At 28.0% G+C, this 19,793-nt stretch overlaps 3 protein-coding genes across 5 annotated transcripts in view; 2 read left to right on the plus strand and 1 right to left on the minus strand.

The window, feature by feature from the left end:
- LOC119600262 overlaps positions 1-6,163 on the minus strand; it is a 30,427-nt gene extending 24,264 nt beyond the window's left edge. Inside the window, 1 exon segment of the mRNA XM_037950383.1 lies at positions 5,995-6,163. The gene's annotated coding sequence lies outside the window, so the exon portion shown is untranslated.
- A 1,245-nt stretch (positions 6,164-7,408) lies between these two features.
- On the plus strand, positions 7,409-13,382 carry LOC119600252 (DCN1-like protein 4). Of its 3 annotated transcripts, none has more exons than XM_037950366.1 (7): positions 7,409-7,509; positions 8,283-8,350; positions 8,418-8,756; positions 10,405-10,496; positions 10,570-10,823; positions 12,340-12,547; positions 12,613-13,379. In XM_037950366.1, the coding sequence occupies exons 3-7, from the start codon at positions 8,641-8,643 to the stop codon at positions 12,684-12,686; spliced, it is 744 nt and encodes a 247-aa protein (XP_037806294.1). In that variant the 5' UTR covers positions 7,409-7,509; positions 8,283-8,350; positions 8,418-8,640; the 3' UTR covers positions 12,687-13,379. The 3 variants fall into 3 exon arrangements, with proteins under 3 accessions (XP_037806294.1, XP_037806295.1, XP_037806296.1); XM_037950367.1 differs by lacking the exon at positions 7,409-7,509 and adding an exon at positions 7,832-8,090; XM_037950368.1 differs by lacking the exons at positions 7,409-7,509; positions 8,283-8,350; positions 8,418-8,756 and adding an exon at positions 10,214-10,327 and having other exon boundaries at positions 12,613-13,382.
- A 1,807-nt stretch (positions 13,383-15,189) lies between these two features.
- LOC119600247 (serine/threonine-protein kinase polo) lies at positions 15,190-19,793 on the plus strand. The gene is made up of 6 exons (XM_037950360.1): positions 15,190-15,717; positions 16,783-17,007; positions 17,086-17,868; positions 17,944-18,125; positions 18,637-18,883; positions 18,950-19,793. Exons 1-6 carry the CDS (start codon positions 15,619-15,621, stop codon positions 19,142-19,144), a joined length of 1,731 nt encoding a protein of 576 aa, XP_037806288.1. The 5' UTR covers positions 15,190-15,618; the 3' UTR covers positions 19,145-19,793.

The raw sequence follows: 19,793 nt of genomic DNA on the forward strand, positions 1-19,793 counted from the left end.
ACTAGACTATAGACTAGACTATAGACGAGACTATAGACTAGACTATAGACTAGACTATAGACTGGACTATAGACTAGACTATAGACTAGACTATAGACTAGACTATAGACTAGACTATAACTAGACTATAGACTAGACTATAGACTAGACTATAGACTAGACTATAGACTAGACTATAGACTAGACAATAGACTAGTCTCTAGACTTTAGACTATAGACTAAACTATAGACCAGACTATAGACTAGACTATAGACCAGACTATAGACCAGACTATAGTATATTTTTCTGTGTCAAACTATAGTATGGACTATATATTAGTCTAATGTTTGGACTATAATTTAGTCTACAGTTCAGTTTATAGTTTGAATGTTAGAAGTTACAAATATGATAATGTAAATACCCTTAACACCCTTGTTAAATGATTTAAAAAAAGCACATATCATTTTTCTACAATTACCATTTAGCCTTTTGTGGTAAATTAATCATTTATAACATTAATGACAAATACACTACAGACACAAATCCAAGCAATAAAGTGTAAAACCTAATAAACAAAGAACTTATTTTAAATAGTTGTTTAATAAAACTATTTTCCTTCTAAAGGGAAAAAACACAAACCACAGCAGCAAAAAGCTATAAATTTAAAAATAGCTTTAAAAATTTATAACTTAAATATTAATTTTCTTATAAAAACATTACTGTTGTCATTATTTTTATTTTTTTAAAATATTTTCAGTTTTATCTACTTAAATAATTATCTCAAAAAATAAATATATTCGCACTAGAAAGAAATTTATTTACCTGCCTACTCAAACGTTCTTCTACTTTAGCCACTGATAATTTTGTATAACTACAAATGTTTTCGTTTTAATTATTTTTCTTCATTATGTATATCTAAAGCGGAATTTGTTGACATTTTCAAATAAAATATGTAGAGAACTAACGTCCTCTAACATAATTACAAAATGTCTTTGATGTTGTTGTTACTGTTGCTGTTCTGAGCTACTTTTAAACGCACAAAAAATCCAAATCTATAGATACTACACGATTAGTTAAAGATTTATCCGTTGCCTGTAGTTTATTTTTTGCTTCTTTTATTTGTACTTCATTTTACTGGCAGCCTAAATAAACTCACATGATAATTACAACCGCAAATTATTTGTATTTGTTGAATTTATCAGAGTTTGTCTCGCAAAAAAGAAATAAATAAATCTACAATTTTGCTACAGTATGTTAAGAAAAACAAAAATTAAAAAAAAAACTTAAACTAAATTAAAAAAAAGAAACGAAAAATAATAATAAAATGCTCTACTGGTTACTCTACGATTATTTGATGCTAGAACAGTGGTTTTGAAAAGATATAAAAGGAAAACGGAAAATGAACTATAAACTAAAATATAGAGCTAAACCAATTTTCCATTAACTGTAGACTAGACTATAGACTAGACTATAGACTAGACTATAGACTAGACTATAGACTAGACTATAGACTAGACTATAGACTAGTCTATAGACTAGACTATAGACTAGACTATAGACTAGACTATAGACTAGACTATAGACTAGACTATAGACTAGACTATAGACTAGACTATAGACTAGACTATAGACTAGACTATAGACTAGACTATAGACTAGACTATAGACTAGACTATAGACTAGACTATAGACTAGACTATAGACTAGACTATAGACTAGACTATAGACTAGACTATAGACTAGACTATAGACTAGACTATAGACTAGACTAGACTATAGACTAGACTATAGACTAGACTATCGACTAGACTATAGACTAAACTATAGACTTGACTATAGACTTGACTATAGACTTGACTATAGACTAGACTATAGAGTAGACTATAGACTAGACTATAGACTAGACTATAGACTAGACTATAGACTAGACTATAGACTAGACTATAGACTAGACTATAGACTAGACTATAGACTAGACTATAGACTAGACTATAGACTAGACTATAGACTAGACTATAGACTAGACTATAGACTAGACTATAGACTAGACTATAGACTAGACTATAGACTAGACTATAGACTAGACTATAGACTAGACTATAGACTAGACTATAGACTAGACTATAGACTAGACTATAGACTAGACTATAGACTAGACTATAGACTAGACTATAGACTAGACTATAGACTAGACTATAGACTAGACTATAGACTAGATTATAGACTAGACTATAGACTAGACAATAGACTAGACTATAGGCTAGACTGTAGACTAGACTATAGATTAGACTAGACTATAGACTAGACTTTAGACTAGACTATAGACTAGACTTAGACTAGACTTTAGACTAGACTATAACATAGATTATAGACTAGACTACAGTAGACTGTAGACTAGACTGTAGACTAGACTATAGGCCTAGACTATAGACTAGACTATAGATTAGACTGGACTATAGACAGACTAGACTATAGACTAGACTATAGACTGGACTATAGACTAGACTATAGACTAGACTATAGACTAGACTATAGACTAGACTATAGACTAGACTATAGACTAGACTATAGACTAGACTATAGACTAGACTATAGACTAGACTATAGACTATAGACTAGACTATAGACTAGACTATAGACTAGACTATAGACTAGACTACTATAGACTAGACTATAGACTAGACTATAGACTAGACTATAGACTAGACTATAGACTAGACTATAGACTAGACTATAGACTAGACTATAGACTAGACTATAGACTAGACTATAGACTAGACTATAGACTAGACTATAGACTAGACTATAGACTAGACTATAGACTAGACTATAGACTAGACTATAGACTAGACTATAGACTAGACTATAGACTAGACTATAGACTAGACTATAGACTAGACTATAGACTAGACTATAGACTAGACTATAGACTAGACTATAGACTAGACTATAGACTAGACTATAGACTAGACTATAGACTAGACTATAGACTAGACTATAGACTAGACTATAGACTAGACTATAGACTAGACTATAGACTAGACTATAGACTAGACTATAGACTAGACTATAGACTATACTATAGACTAGACTATAGACTAGACTATAGACTAGACTATAGACTAGACTATAGACTAGACTAGACTAGACTATAGACTAGACTATAGACTAGACTATAGACTAGACTATAGACTAGACTAAGACTAGACTAAGACTAGACTATAGACTAGACTATAACTAGACTATAGACTAGACTATAGACTAGACTATAGACGAGACTATAGACTAGACTATAGACTAGACTATAGACTAGACTATAGACCTAGACTATAGACTAGACTATAGACTAGACTATAGACTAGACTATAGACTAGACTATAGACTAGACTATAGACTAGACTATAGACTAGACTATAGACTCAGACTATAGACTAGACTATAGAACTAGACTATAGACTAGACTATAGACTAGACTAATAGACTAGACTATAGACTAGACTATAGACTAGACTATAGACTAGACTATAGACCTAGACTATAGACTAGACTATAGACTAGACTATAGACTAGTAAGACTATATAGCTAGACTATAGACTAGACTATAGACTAGACTATAGACTAGACTATAGACTAGACTATAGACTAGACTATAGACTAGACTATAGACTAGACTATAGACTATAGATATCAAAAAATACTGAATTTTCCATCCCTGGTCTAGACTATTGACTAAACTATAGTCCAAACTAAAGACTAAACTTTAGGCAAGATTGAATGCTATAATCCATATTATAAACTAAACTGAAGTTCAAACATTAGATATAACTATAGTCAAGCCTAATTGTGGTGATTTGGACTTTCAAGACCAAATGTGAAACATTGTATAAAAAATATTTGAATTGTGGGAACTAATCTTCGTCACTGTGTTAAAGGCAAATTAACAAAATGTTTATAATTTAAACACGAAATCTTAAGTTCACTATTAATTTCCTACACAAATTTAATACTTGTGCTAATAATTAGATATTTCCTTAAAATTTCGATATAAAAATTGAGCTTTGAAATTAAATACCGATAACATTGAGATGAAATTTTCCTATTGAAAAAGGGATGAAATATGATATGACAATTTGCACTTAAAATAAAACGATAATAAATTGAAAAATATTTTAAGCTTAAATATAAAAATTTCTTTAAATTTTTAATTTGTTTACAAAATTTTCAATTGACGTCTTTTCAAAAAATATCTTTACACCCCCATGTACACAGCTTCAGCACAGAGCAAGTGTGTCAAAATAATTGAGGGGCCAATGATTTTTACAGTTACTTCAATGTTTTCTTTTGTATAGAATACAAAAATACTGATATATACAATAAATATTTACGCCAACAAAGCCAAATAAAGAAATATTTTTTTCTTGGTCGTGTAATATAAAAAACATGCGCAGATTTTTAACAGCCAAAAAAAATATATATTTTGTTTGCGTCTTAAAAACTTTTAAGTATTATTAGTACTGGGTAGTCATCAAAATTTTTTATCCGGTGGTCGTCAGTCAGAATGATGAATGAATAATGTGGATTTTTTTTTTGGACACAATAAAATTAGCAAAATATTCATAATGTATATAAGAATATGTAGAGAAAATTTCATTTAAATTAATTATGATAATACAGACAATTGTTAGCCACAAGCCGCAAATGACTCCTAAGGTCATGAAAATTTGTGTGTGCTAGATGCCATGTTTATTGTCTGTATATTTAGTAAATAAACTATTTAACAAAGAATTTTTTATGGCCAAATTAATTAACTAAATTATGACTGAAAATATTTGGAGATCAATGTTGACCATTTAAACTTGATAAAGGTCATTAGTTTTGAGAAATTTTGATTTTTTTCATGAAATTTACAAAATTTGTGGCAATTTTTTAAGGATTTTTATTTGACAAGAGCTTATGTTTTGTTATTTAGTTACAAGAGCAAGGCATCAAGGGGGTATTTTGTATGCAATGTGTAAAAGAGGGGGGGGGGTCTTTAAAACAAAACATTGTACACTTGAGTATACATTTTTACTATTTCTTTATTAATTTATTAAATAAAAAGTAATTATAACTTGTTTTAGTTCTTTTTCTTTCAAAACAAGACATTCCTTTTTTGTTTTAACCAATTTACAAATACTCTCCCTCTCTCTCTCAATAAAAAAGACTTGATTCTTTTATTTACTGTTGTTGTTGATGAAGAAAAAAAAGTAGTAGCAAAACAGGCACTAGCAACTTATGACAAATGTATAGCAACAACAAAAACAAAACAATACAAAATAGTAACAGCAAATAAAAAAACAACAACATTAACAATACACAACACCTTGGTCAATAACAAAAACAACAATAATAATAAATACAAACAGAAAAAAAACACACACACAAACTTCAACAAACACACATATTCGAACGCACAAACATATGTCAATCATAATCTTCAACATCATTATCATCATCGTCTATTGTATTTTATCCATCATTTATATGGCAACAAAAACAACAACAACAACACTAGCAAATGTGTAATATTTTAAGTTCTTGTATTTAATTAATCCTGCCGCACCTTGTTTAAAGGTTTTTCCTATATTTTCTTGACCATTTTCTTAAAATTTGTCATAAATCTTGATACAAAATATATGTATAAAATATTTTTTGTTGTTTTTTTGTCTTGCAGCAGAAAAAAAAATTAACACTGAAACCACATTACCTACAAACTCTTACAAATTATTATATTTTTAATAATAAATTTTGTTAATTATTTAGTAAATTTTATGAACATTTTTAATTTATATCAAATATTTAAGCAAATTTTAGGCTTTTTCTTTAATTTTTTCACCAATAACACTTATTTTTTCACTACTGAAAAAAATTTTTTTCTTGACTTTTTTTCCATTGCCTTTAACACTTCATTTTTCTTTTTGCATTTTTTCTTTTTAATTTGTTAAATTTCATTCAAATTATACCATATTCTTACATTTTCATTTTTAATTTATATATTCCGTTTAGTTTTTGCAAATATTTTTTAGATTTTCAAGTAAAATTCATAAAATTTTCTTCCACTAAATTTTTTTGCTAATGAAAATGTAGAAAAAATTTTATTATTCGTGATTTCGTCTGGCTCTCTTCGCACACACACAATTTTTGATAGCAAAAAAGAGCAAAAAAATGTTATACATATGTAAGGTGACAGGCAGCACAGAGTTGTATGTAAAAAGTCGCAAGTGGCAAAATGTGGGTAAAAAAGGGATTATTGTACAAAATGTCGAATAATATATAGAGTTGTTAAAATAACGAATATTTTTCAAAACAAGTACTCTTAATTCAATATTCGAAAATTCGAAATTTCAAAAACTGAAATTCTCAAGTAAAGTTGTTAATTTTAACTTTGCTTGACTTTATTTTAATATAAATAACAAAATTTATAATTTTGAACAAGATTCGAAAACTTACACTTTATTTCGAATGTTCGGAAGTTGAAATTCTTAGGGAAATTTTTTTTATACTTTGCACTACTTTATTTTTGAAAAATTACGAAATTTTTCATTTTAAATGAAGTTTAAACTTTTCGATCAAATTAAAATTTTTTACATTTTAAATTATTTATAAAAATTTATTTTTTTACTACTTTCGACTTTCACTGGTATATTCAAAATTGCACATCCATATTTACAAAGTTCGAAAAATCGAAGTTAATATTAAAAAGTTCGAAAATTGATAATTTTTAACTTTTCGACAATTTTTCAACAGAATACCCAACATTTAAAAAATAAATAATAAAATTATAACAACTCTGTTTTTATAAACAAGAATTTGATACGATTTTTTACAACCCTGTTACATATGACAATATTATTGACTACTTAGCGATTTTAATTTTTTTCTTTAGCTCTTTACTTATAATAATAATGGCTAGATGTTAAAATTTATAGTTTGAGGGAAATAAATGGCGTTTTATTAAATACATGTTATTTAGTTGCTTATTTTAAATAAATATTGTATTTTTTATTGTTGTAGTTGGCAAGTATGTCTACAAAATTTTCACAAAATTATAATTTTTCTACTGAAAATTTTAAAAACTATTTTGCAGCAAACAAAAAATCCAGTTTTACCAAGGTAACCAACCATTTTTGCATTAATTAAAGCCAAATAAGCGATTTTTTATTGTAATTGATATAAGTTTCATTTTTTATATAAGTTTTCTGAAATGTTTAAAGGAACTCTTTTAATTTTTTATAATACTGTTGATTCTTTAATATTTTTCAGAATTTTTAAAAGAAATTTATTTATTTTTGCTAAATTTTATTATGCCAATAAGAAAATTAAGTGATATTTTTAACTTATAGCGATTTTTGTAAACATTACCTATTAGCTGCATTGATAACACTGTTTGTCAAAAGCCATCCCAAACACGAAGAAAAAGAGTAGAAAGAAAACAACACAAAAAATTTCTTGTTGCCATTTAATTAATAAAAAAATAACTTAAAAAAGGGTAAATTTATAGAAAAATTTTCAATTTAAATAAAAATTAACTAGTTTATTAATCAAACATAATAAAAAAGTGTGAAAATTTTACAAAATTAACCGAAAAAAAGAACATTCTATAAGGAAACCCACAATTGTTTTTTCTTTTTTCGAGATATTTTCTGGTGTCCAAAAAGTCTATGTGTGTGTGCGTGCGTGTTTTTTGTAGAATTCTCGTGTAGCAAGAACAAAATAAGCGAAAAAAAGAATAAAAGTGCATGTCTGGAGAAATGTGAAAAAGAAAACTCTACAAAAAGCCTGCACACGGCTTTTTTGTGTTTGCTTCTCTCTTTCCCTACTCACATAAACTGTCATAAACTCAGCTGGTTGGGCAAAAAAAGGAAATATTAAAAAATCATTACGCACCTTAACAAATATCAAAGTGGGGTTTTTAATTAAATAGTAAAATTAAAATAGAACTTAAAAGCATTTATCTAAAACTAAGAAACAATTAAAGAAAAATTAACTACTTTCGGGTAAAAACAAATGCAAAAACCTTAATTAGACAGAATTTTATGGTGAAATTTCGGAAAACATCTTAAATAATTTGTAGGTTTTTTCATGTTAAGTGTAAGATTCGGTTCGTAAGAAAATTTTCAAGCCGGTGGCTAAAGAAAAATTCCTTAAAAAAAAGAAAACTTTGTTAAAAAAAATCGAACTCAAGTCAAAGTTTTTAACATTCCTTTTACATATATTTGTTGTTTTAATATTTGTTAATTATATTTTATTTTAATTTTCCAGCTGTTTTTTCTCCTCTCATCCTTATTTATAGCCAGCCCCGAGAAGAAGTGTTTTTGTCGTATTTCAAGGTATATTCCCTTAAATTTCTTTAAAGCCTAAAAATATGCTTTAAATTGTTTCTTCTTAATTTTTTAGCATCCCCCTCCTGTTTGTGTAACTTTATTTTAGATATATTTTATATGAGAAATAGTTTTGTGTTTTTTTAAACACTCATTCATTCCTTGCAACTTCTTTTTTCTGTGAGTGTGTGTGTGTCACCACTAGCAGCTGTGTAAAAGGGAGAAGTAAGCAAAACCACACAGATCCCCAAAGCCAGCCAACAAGCAAGCTATCATAGTAACGCAGTCTATATATAGTCATGCCCCGCGGTAAACGTCGTTCCAATCACGATATGGGTGAAGATGATCGTCAAACTTCGAAAAGACAACGTAATACCTATACGACAGCAACAGCGACAGCACAAAATACTAGCAGGTAAGTAAAATTAATCCGCCCTAGAGTAGACTACAATTTATATGTTTTGCTGTATGCCTAAAAGTAGACTTTAAATTTGATAGTTATAGATAGTTGATAGAAAATTGAAATTCTTCAAAAAAAATATTTTTTTTCGAAATTTATCATTAAATCAAGTTCGAAAATTCGAACATAATTTCGAAACGTTCGAAATTAATTTCAAAAAGTTCGAAAATTGAAATTATTGAGGAAAATTTTTATTTTTAATTTTTTTTAATATCCAAATTTTCATATTTTGAACAAAGTTCGAAAATTCGAAATTAATTTCGAAAAGTTCGAAAAATGATTTTTTAAGGAAAATTGTTTTTATATACTTTGTTCGACTTTATTTAAGTAAAAATTACGAAATTTGACATTTTAAACGAAGTTCGAAAATTCGAACTTAATTTCGAAAATGGAATTTTTTAAGGAAAATTGTTTTCTTATACTTTGTTCAACTTTTTTTGAGTAAAAATTAAGAAATTTATCATTTTAAACGAAGTTCGAAAATTCGAATTTAATTTGGAAAAGTTCGAAAATGGGACATTTTTCGAAAATTCGAACTTAATTTCAAAAAGTTCGAAACTGGATTTCTTTTAAAGGAAAATTGTTTTTTTTATATTTTGTTCGACTTTATTTTAGTAAAAATAATGAAATTGTATATTTTAAAGGAAGTTCGAAAATTCGAACTTAATTTCGAAAAGTTAAAAATTTATACTATTAAGAACATTTTATTGTTTTACTTTTTCTACACTACTAAAATCGAATGTCCAAAATTTATTATTTATAACAAAGTTCGAAAAGTCGAACTTAATTTCGAAAAGTTCGAATATTGAAATTCTTAAGGAAAAATTATAATTTTTAGTTTTTACGACTTTATTTAAATTATACTCGCAAAATGTATAATTTTTAACAAAGTTCGAAAATTCGAACTTAATTTCGAAAAGTTTAAAAACTGAAATTTTTAAGAAAAATCGATTTTTAAACATTGTTCGACTTTATTTCAGTAAAAATTACGAAATTTATCATTTTAAATGAAGTTTGAAAATTCGAACTTAATTTTTTAAAAGTTCGAAAATTTAAATTCTTAAGAAAGGTTAATAATTTTTACATTGTTTGACTTTATTTTGATAAAAGTTGGGAAAATTCGAAAAGTTCGTAACAAAGAATAAACTCCCACACATTCCAATAAATTAAATTGAAATGTTTGTTATTGTTTATTAAATAATACATTTTTTTATTTTTAAATAAATAAACAAATTTATTTTTTCTTCTCTCATAAATCGTCCGCGCACCCCTCCAAATTTTTAATCTTTCTCCCAGCTCTTTTATCACAAACTGTCAATGTCTCTCAATGAACATGAACATGATTTTGAATTTAAAAGACACCTTGTGTTTTTGTTAATAATAATTTGTTGGCATTTGTTTAGAAAATTTTAGCAACTACAAATCTCAAAACTATTTTTAGCAATATAAACAGAATAGAAATAGAAATAAGAACTGAAAAAAGCAAAACAAACCCTTAAAATTTGTCTAACAAAAGCAATGTCAAAGTAAAATATTTTTATTAAAAAAATCCTAAAACAAATTATAAAAAATCTTAATAATTTCTTTAATTTATCACTTCCAGACGTCATATAAAAGCCGAAGATTCTTTCAGTCATAAAAGATGTTTAGCATGGTTTAGAGAATATACAAATCCCGATGAGCCAGATACACTGGGTAAGTTTTTCTATCTTAAAAAAACAAAACTAAAATGAAAATTTATTGTCTACTTCTTTTCTTTTCGCCGTAGGTCCCGATGGCATGGAAAAATTTTGTGAAGATATTGGTGTTGAACCCGAAAATGTTGTAATGTTGGTATTGGCTTATAAAATGGGTGCCACACAAATGGGTTTCTTTAGTCAGTATGAATGGTTAAAGGGTTTAACCGAATTAGAATGTGATTCTGCACTTAAAATGCAATCAAAATTGGATTATTTAAAAAGTATATTAAATGATCCAAATATATTTAAAAGTATATATCGTTATGCATATGATTTTGCTAAGGTAAGTAAATAATAATGTTTGCAAACCACGAACTTGTACAGACTTGATCTAGAATTGATCTTATATGAAATTTTAACTTTAAAATTTTAAAATTCTAATTAGAATGAATCTGAAATGGATTTGAAAATGAAATAGAATACAACTAGAACTGAACTAGAACTGAACAACAACCGAACAAGAACTGAACTAGAACAGAACTAGAACAGAACTAGAACAGAACTAGAACAGAACTAGAACTGAACTAGAACTGAACTAGATCTGAACTAGAACTGAACTAAAACTGAACTAGAACTGAACTGGAACTGAACTAGAACTGAACTAGATTTGAACTAGAAATGAACTAGAACTAAACTAGAACTAAACTAGAACTGAACTAGAACTGAACTTGAATTGAACTAGAACTGAACTAGAACTAGAACAGAACTAGAACAGAACTAGAACAGAACTTGAACTAGAACTGAACTAGAACTGAACTAGAGCTGAACTAGAACTGAACTAGAAATGAACTAGAACTGAACTAGAACTGAACTAGAACTGAACTAGAACTGAACTAGAACTAAACTAAAACTGAACTAGAACTGAACTAGAACTGAACTAGAACTGAACTAGAACTGAACTAGAACTGAACTAGAACTGAACTAGAACTGAACTAGAACTGAACTAGAACTGAACTAGAACTGAACTAGAACTGAACTAGAACTGAACTAGAACTGAACTAGAACTGAACTAGAACTGAACTAGAACTGAACTAGAACTGAACTAGAACTGAACTAGAACTGAACTAGAACTGAACTAGAACTGAACTAGAACTGAACTAGAACTGAACTAGAACTGAACTTGAACTGAACTAGAACTGAACTAGATCTGAACTAGAACTGAACTAGAAATAAACTAGAACTGAACTAGAACTAAACTAGAACTAAACTAGAACTAAACTAGAACTGAACTAGAACTGAACTAGAACTGAACTAGAACTGAACTAGAACTGAACTAGATCTGAACTAGAACTGAACTAGAACTGAACTAGAACTGAACTTGAACTAGAACTGAACTAGAACTGAACTAGAACTGAACTAGAACTGAACTAGAACTGAACTAGATGAACTAGAACTGAACAAGAACTGAACTAGAACTGAACTAGAACTGAAATAGAACTGAACTAGAACTGAACTAGAACCGAACTAGAACCGAACTAGAACTGAACTAGAACTGAGCTAAAACTGAACTAGAACTAAACTAGAACTGAACTAGAACTGAACTAGAACCGAACTAGAACTGAACTAGAACTGAACTAGAACTGAACTAGAACTGAACTAGAACTGAACTAGAACTGAACTAGAACTAGAACTGAACTGGTACTGAACTAGAGCTGATCTAGAGCTGAACTAAAACTAAACTAAATTTAAACTTAAACTAAACTAGAACTAAACTAAACTTGAACTATACTACAGCTGATCTAAAACTTAGTTGAAACTTTTTTAGATTATTACTTTACTGTTCTTTTAATTTAATCCAGGATTCCGATCAACGTAGTATGGATATAAATACAGCAAAGGCTATGCTACAATTATTACTGGGTAAACATTGGCCTTTGTATCCACAGTTTGCACAATTCCTAGATCAATCAAAGTACAAAGTCATAAACAAGGATCAGTGGTGTAATATATTGGAATTTTCACGCACCATTAATAATGATTTAACAAATTACGATATCGATGGAGCATGTAAGTTATTAAAATTCCTCTTATCTTTTAAAGTATGAAAAATACTTATTACAAAATTCTATTAGGGCCCGTTATGTTGGATGAATTTGTTGAATGGTTACGACAGCAACGTCAATGTACGAGCACAACATCAAGCTGAAATTTTTGGTATAACCCTTATTACCATCATCATCAATACCAACCATACCAACCACCACCATACTAAAATTAGTAGAAGCTTCTCTTTTAATATTTATGATTTTAAACTTTCTTTTGGTTTTTCTACTTCCCCATCCCATTTGTCTTTAATATGAGAATAAAAAAAAAAATGAAAAAAATCCATTCTAATGGTTCCAAATACATTTAAATTAACTTTAATAATAAATTCTTGAAAGAAACAAAAAACATTAAAGTAAAACAAAATATATTTGTAATAAATTTAAAACTAAATTATCAAAAGTAAAACAAAAACAAAATTGTCCTTTAAGAATTCCATTATAAATAAATTATTGCAAAACAAGTAATAAAAAAATATCAAGGGGCTTCTTTTAAAGTTTAAAATGCCCTGTTACTCACACACACCCAACCCTTCCTACCCTCCCAAAACCCGCTCCCTTACACCCCTTGGCTCTCATATAAAGTCACTTAATATGAACACTTAAAGTCATTTGTATGGATTTGATCAGCATCAACAAACATAACGTCACGTTATTTTGGTTAAGTTACTTTATAAAAAAAAAAGAAAATACTATTGTAGTAATATGAAAAATAAGAAAAGATGGACAAAAAATTGTCATTCGAGTGAAAAATGAAAGATATGATGTGTGAAAATATTTAATAACAATAATAATTAATAATAATAAAAAAAAACAAAGTATTAAAAGTATGTTTGAATTTTGGCAAGGAAGGGTCTCTGGTTCTGAAATTCAGCCAGCTGAATTACTATTTTATTAAATAATTTATATATTTATGGCAAAAACATGTTACAAATTATATAATTTTTGTAATTCAGCTAGCTGAATATGAAGATTTCTTAAAGTTTTGAATTAAAAACATTTTATCTTTATAGTACATGAACAAAAATTGTCATTCAGCTAGCTGAATATCAAGTTTTCTTAGAGTTCTGAATAAAAAACACTTTATTTATAGAATTCATGGGAACAAATTGTAATTCAGCAAGCTGAATTTAGGTTTCCTTTAATAATTTGCTTAAAAACTACAAAATATATATACTTAATCAATTTCCAGCTTTTATTTTGCAATTCAGCTAGCTAAATAACATTTTTTCATAAAGATTTTAATAAAAACCATTCAATTTATAAGAAATCAGTAAAAAATTCTTTAATAATTTTCATAAATGTTACTATAATGTTAATTTTTCTAAATATTTGGCACATATCTAACAATTCAGCTAACTGAATACTAAAATTTTGTTAACATATAAATAAAAATTTGTTTATTTGCACAAAATTTGCAAAAATTTTGAAATTCAGCTAGCTGAATTGGTCCTTTCATTCATATTTTGAATAAAAATTACGAAATTGCTTATTTTTTGCAATTCAGCTAGCTGAATAAGAAATTTTTATACAAAATTCAATGGCAAATATTTTATTGACATTTTCTTTTATCGTTTCCATTAAAAACCACAAATAAATATTAACAGCTTTAAAAATCACCCGGTATTCTATAATTCAGTTAGCTGCATAATATATTAATAAGAAATTTTTAATAATAAGCAAGGAATTTAAATAAATTTATACAAATTTTCGTTATTCAGCTAGCTGAATACTAATTTTTTGAAAGTTTTATAATAAAACATAAATTTTATAAAAGCTTATGGGATTTTCTTACTATTCAGCTAGCTGAATAAGATTTACGTTAAGTATTTTCCATTAAAATAGATAATTTAGTTCGATTTTCAAATTATAACATATTTTTTTAATATTTTTAAATAAAATTTTTTTTATTAAGCCAAAAACATTTGCTGGATTATTAGCCAACCGCTTTAAAATTTGCATTTGGCAACATGAATTATAAGTTAAACAGCAAAAAATCGCTTGATAGAAAATAGAAAACATATTAGCGATTTTACAAAGTATTTTTTCAAATTTTAATTCATACTTTTTTTTCAATTTCAATACAAATTTTAAAGATAATTTCAGAATTTTGTATGTATTTTTAATGAATGCCTTTAAATTTGTTCGTGATGTCTTTATAAAAAGCACAAAAACACATATTACCCTTTTAAACATGTTACAAAATCGCTATATTATCAAACAAAGAATATAGCTAAGTCAACAACATTGCTTTTACTCTGTTTGTTTACCACAATTAAACGAAAAGAAACAACAGCATTTTAAATTAACTGACATTTCAAATGTAAACATTATCCCTAGAAAAAAGAGTAAAAGAGACAACTGTATATGTAAGCAGCGCACAACTAGCTAACAAAACAACGAGTAAATAAATCCAAAACATCTGGCATGTTTTTTTGCACTTCTATGCAAATAGTTGTTGCTTTTTACTCGTCATTTAAGGTTTTTCCATAAAATTGTTGTTGCCTCTTTTTGAATTTCTTTTTGCAAACGGTTGTTTGCCCTAGTGTTGTTGTTATTTGAGATGTTTTTACAAGTTTTAAGCCAAAAAAAAAAAAAAATGTAATCATTCGTTAAATTTGTCAAAGAGTGCTGCTGCTGTTTTTTCTTGTGCTTGTGTTTGCGCGCTGCAGTTGTTTGAAATTTCAAAGAAATTACACATAAATTCTTAAGGAAAAAAGCAGCTAAATTGAAAATTTTATTTAAAAGAAATTAAAGTTATATTTAATTACTTTGTGTGTGTGGAGAAAAAGTTGAAAACAATACCTTTTAAATTATTTTTTGTTGATTTATTCACGTGTTGATTTTGTTTTATTCGTTCCTTTTTTTATTGAAATATTTTTGTTGAACAATTTCAAGTTTTTTTTTTTTGATCACTGTGTGATAGATATCAACTTTAATTAACAAAAATAAATAAATTTTTGTGTAAATAAATAAATAAAATTGTCTACATTTTTTGTATCTGCCGAAGAATAAGGGACTAAGGAACTTGTAAAAATGGCCGCAAAACTGGACGACAAATCTTCCGATATACCGGAGCGTCTGTATGATTCTACAAATAATAGAACCTTTAAACGTATGCGTTTCTTTGGAAAGGTAAGTTTTTTTTTTCTGGTTTAAAGATCATTGAATTCCTTTGGTGTCTTGCAATTTGCATTCTCTTTCGTTTTCTGTATTCGCTTTTTGTTGGGGATCCTTTTAATGCCGGTTTTTATTTGAAATGTTGTTAGACGTCTCTGTTTTTGATTGTAGAGAAAAGAAACTAGGCAGGCATGGGAAATTAAGTACTTTTTGATATCATACCGCGGTATCCTCACGTAATTTTTGGTATTTTTTCTAATTTATACACTTTAGATAAGTGGTCCACATAGTAGGCAATAGAAGGGTCTGCAGCCTAGTATAATCTAATCTATAAAACCTCTATAATCTAGTCTAGTTTACAATCTAGACTATTCTATAGTCTAGTCTATGATTTATTCAATTGTCTAGTCTATAGTCTAATGTATAGTCTAGTCAATAGTTTAGCCTATAGCGTAGTCTATATTCTAGTCTATATCCTAGTCTATCGTGTATACTATTAACTAACTCTATCGCCATTCAGCTAGCTGAATTGCGTTCATATAGGTTTTCTTGTAAGTTATATATATTTTCTTTACATTTAAACGTAATTCAGCTGGCTGAATTACACTTTGTGTTGCTTTTTATAAAATTTTTTGGTTAAAAATACAATTACATTCATATTTAGCCTTATTCAGCTAGCTGAATTGGCTTAAAAATTATATTAACATATTGTTAAATGCTTAAAACACAGTTTTTGCTCATTTTACCGCTATTCAGCTAATTGATTTGGAGCTCAATTGCATTTAAAGTAGTTTTTGTTGAGTTATATACATTTCCTATAGGTTTAAGTTGAATTCAGCTAGCTGAATTACATCTTGTGTTGCTTTTTATAAAATTTTTTGTAAAAAACTGGTTTTAAATTCATATTAAACCTTATTCAGCTAGCTGAATTAGCTTAAAAATTACGTTAGCATATAATTTAATGTTAAAACTAAAGTTTTAACTCACTTTAACGCTATTCAGCTAGCTGAATTTGCTTTAAAGAAGTTTTTAGAGAAAAAAAAATTTCTGGAAATGTAAAATTTTATTATTTTGTTTTAGGGTGGCTTTGCAAAATGCTATGAAATCATTGATGTGGTAACAAATGATGTGTATGCGGGAAAAATCGTCTCCAAGAAGCTGATGATGAAACACAATCAAAAAGAGAAAATGACCCAAGAAATCACTATACATCGTAGTCTTAATCATCCAAATATTGTTAAATTTCATGGTTTCTTTGAGGATAGTGCCAATATTTATATAGTTTTGGAATTGTGCAAGAAAAGGGTGAGTATTTCTTGTAAACAAAACTAATGTCTGCACCACCTGCTTTAATGTTAAATATTTTCTTTGCCTTACTACTAGTCCATGATGGAATTACACAAACGTAGAAAAACTATTACAGAATACGAGTGTCGTTATTATATCTTTCAAATAATACAGGGTGTTAAGTATTTACATGATAATCGTATAATACATCGTGATTTGAAATTGGGTAATCTATTCCTTAATGATATGTTGCATGTGAAAATAGGAGATTTTGGTTTAGCCACACGCATCGAGTATGAGGGTGAACGTAAGAAAACCCTGTGCGGTACGCCTAACTATATAGCCCCCGAGATATTAACTAAAAAGGGTCATTCCTATGAGGTGGATATTTGGTCTATTGGCTGTGTTATGTACACTTTACTAGTGGGTCAACCACCCTTTGAAACCAAGACCTTGAAGGATACCTATTCAAAGATAAAGAAATGTGATTATCGTGTCCCTAGTTATTTGCGCAAATCTGCTGCCGACATGGTTATTGCCATGTTGCAGTCGAATCCTGAAAATCGTCCTACCATAGGAGATCTTTTACATTTTGAATTCCTAAGCAGTTCACCAGTGCCTACATTCTTGCCCAGCTCTTGTCTAACAATGGCACCACGTCTCGAACTCAATGAGACCATAGATCATGAGGCTGCTCATCGTAAACCATTGAGTGAGTTGAATGGCCTTAAAGATGATACTCGTCTAGAGTCGACATTCCTTAAAAATAATCTTCATGATGCCATTACGGCCTCGGCTCAGGCCTGCCGGCATAATGAAGATTATCGCAGTGATATACAAAGTTTACAGCAACAGATTACAAATCTATTGAATGCTAAGGTATGTGGAGGATATAAAAGGGAACCTATTTTAGGGTTTTATCAAATAATGTGTTTATTTACTAATTTTCTTTAGCCCCGCTTATTGCAAGGCAATTTGGGTGATGAAAATACTGATCCTGCTGCTCAGCCCTTGTTTTGGATTTCCAAATGGGTGGACTATAGTGATAAATATGGTTTTGGCTATCAGCTGTGCGATGAGGGCATTGGTGTCATGTTTAATGACACCACTAAACTTATACTATTGCCAAATCAGATGTAAGTAGATTTTCTTTATAATTTTGAAAAAAAAACTTACTTTTTCTACTACTATTTTTAAAAATCGTAAATTTTACTATTTCTTGCTGAAATGTAACAATAAATTGTTAAATTTTATAAAAATAACCAAATTTTTTTTTTTTTGAAAAAAGGTACTTTTTCTACTACTTTTTTAAAAATCATAAATTTTACTATTTCTTGCTAAAATGTAACAATAAATTGTTCAATTTTATAAAAAACTACGAAATTTTATAATTTGGAAAAAAGTACTTTTTCTACTACTATTTAAAAAAAGTTAAATTTTACTATTTTTCTCTAAAATCATACAAAAATATGTTAAATTTTATAAAAATAACGAAATTTTACTATTTAGAAAAAAAGTACTTTTTCTACTACTTTTTTAAAACCTTTAATTTTGTTACTTTTCTGCTAATATTCAACAAAAACACTTTTTTTTTCAAATTTTTACCAAAATTATGTAAAAATTAAATTTGTTTTATTTCTTTATCAGCAATGTCCATTTCATCGATAAAGATGGCAAGGAATCCTATATGACTACCACCGATTATTCGAAAGCCTTGGATAAGAAAATGAAATTACTTTCGTATTTCAAACGTTATATGACTGAACATTTAGTTAAGGCTGGTGCCAATAATGTCAACTTTGAGTCTGATCAAATCTCACGTATGCCACATTTACATTCCTGGTTTCGAACCACTTGTGCTGTAGTCATGCATTTAACTAATGGCACTGTACAGGTAAAAGCTTCATTTTTTTTAAAAAAGGCTACATAAACTAATAGCTTATTTTTTCCTATTCTACAGCTTAATTTCTCGGATCATATGAAAATCATTTTATGTCCCCGCATGAGTGCCATAACATATATGGATCATGAAAAGAATTTCCGTACTTATCGTTTCTCCACCATTATACAGCATGGCTGTTCCAAGGATTTATATCAGAAGATACGCTATGCCCATGAAAAACTTAGTAAAATGCTGGAGAAAATGTTCTTTTAAGAGAAAAATCTTTCTCTCTACAGGCTTCTCACTTCCTGTCGCACTCTCTCTTTCTCTACTGCTCCTTATGTCCCGCCTGTTATGTCTTTATGTCTTACTTTTTCTTTATAATTATTTTCCTTTAAGTTTTACCCCTCATTGTTAAACGTAAGAAATTAATTATTTTAACTTCCGCCAAAAAGTGAAGTAAATGTTTATCTCTCTTTACGCTTTCTCTTAGTGTCTTGTTAAATTTTATTTAAAAAGTTTATTTTATTTATTTTCATTCATATTTTTTCTGTTCATTGGCTTCATGTTTGTGTTTTTTTATAAGAAAAAACATTAATTCATAGAAGATTTTCATGTTAAAAGAACAAAACAACCTTAAGGAGGAGTATGCTTATTTTATTTTAATAATAATTAAATTTTTTTCTTTTGTAAGTTTTGTTATTTTAGTGTATTTTTATTTTTAATGATATATATAAAAAAACAACGTCGTCATCATATCGTCATACGTATTATTTTGTAGTAGTCGCAGCTTGTAAAAGAAATCTAAAATATTAATTTTTTAACAGAAAAAAAACGTAAAAATTTAAACATATTCTCACACACAACACACACATACATACATTTTTTATATATAAATAAAGAATAAACTTAAGTTTTACTT

Source organism: Lucilia sericata, unplaced genomic scaffold, assembly GCF_015586225.1.
Source record: "Lucilia sericata isolate MDLA Ls3-8-SP2 unplaced genomic scaffold, ASM1558622v1 Contig000108F_arrow, whole genome shotgun sequence".
Classification (NCBI taxonomy): Eukaryota; Metazoa; Arthropoda; class Insecta; order Diptera; family Calliphoridae; genus Lucilia; species Lucilia sericata.

What these genes read in the sequence shown, in the direction of transcription:
- LOC119600252 (XM_037950366.1), top strand. Translation starts at nt 8,641, where the DNA reads ATGCCCCGCGGTAAACGTCGTTCCAATCACGATATGGGTGAAGATGAT. An exon ending in ACAGCACAAAATACTAGCAG is followed by an intron (nt 8,757 to 10,404) that starts GTAAGTAAAATT and finishes TATCACTTCCAG; the next exon opens with ACGTCATATAAAAGCCGAAG. An exon ending in TTACGATATCGATGGAGCAT is followed by an intron (nt 12,548 to 12,612) that starts GTAAGTTATTAA and finishes AAATTCTATTAG; the next exon opens with GGCCCGTTATGTTGGATGAA.
- LOC119600247 (XM_037950360.1), top strand. Translation starts at nt 15,619, where the DNA reads ATGGCCGCAAAACTGGACGACAAATCTTCCGATATACCGGAGCGTCTG. An exon ending in TGGAATTGTGCAAGAAAAGG is followed by an intron (nt 17,008 to 17,085) that starts GTGAGTATTTCT and finishes CCTTACTACTAG; the next exon opens with TCCATGATGGAATTACACAA. An exon ending in TAACTAATGGCACTGTACAG is followed by an intron (nt 18,884 to 18,949) that starts GTAAAAGCTTCA and finishes CCTATTCTACAG; the next exon opens with CTTAATTTCTCGGATCATAT.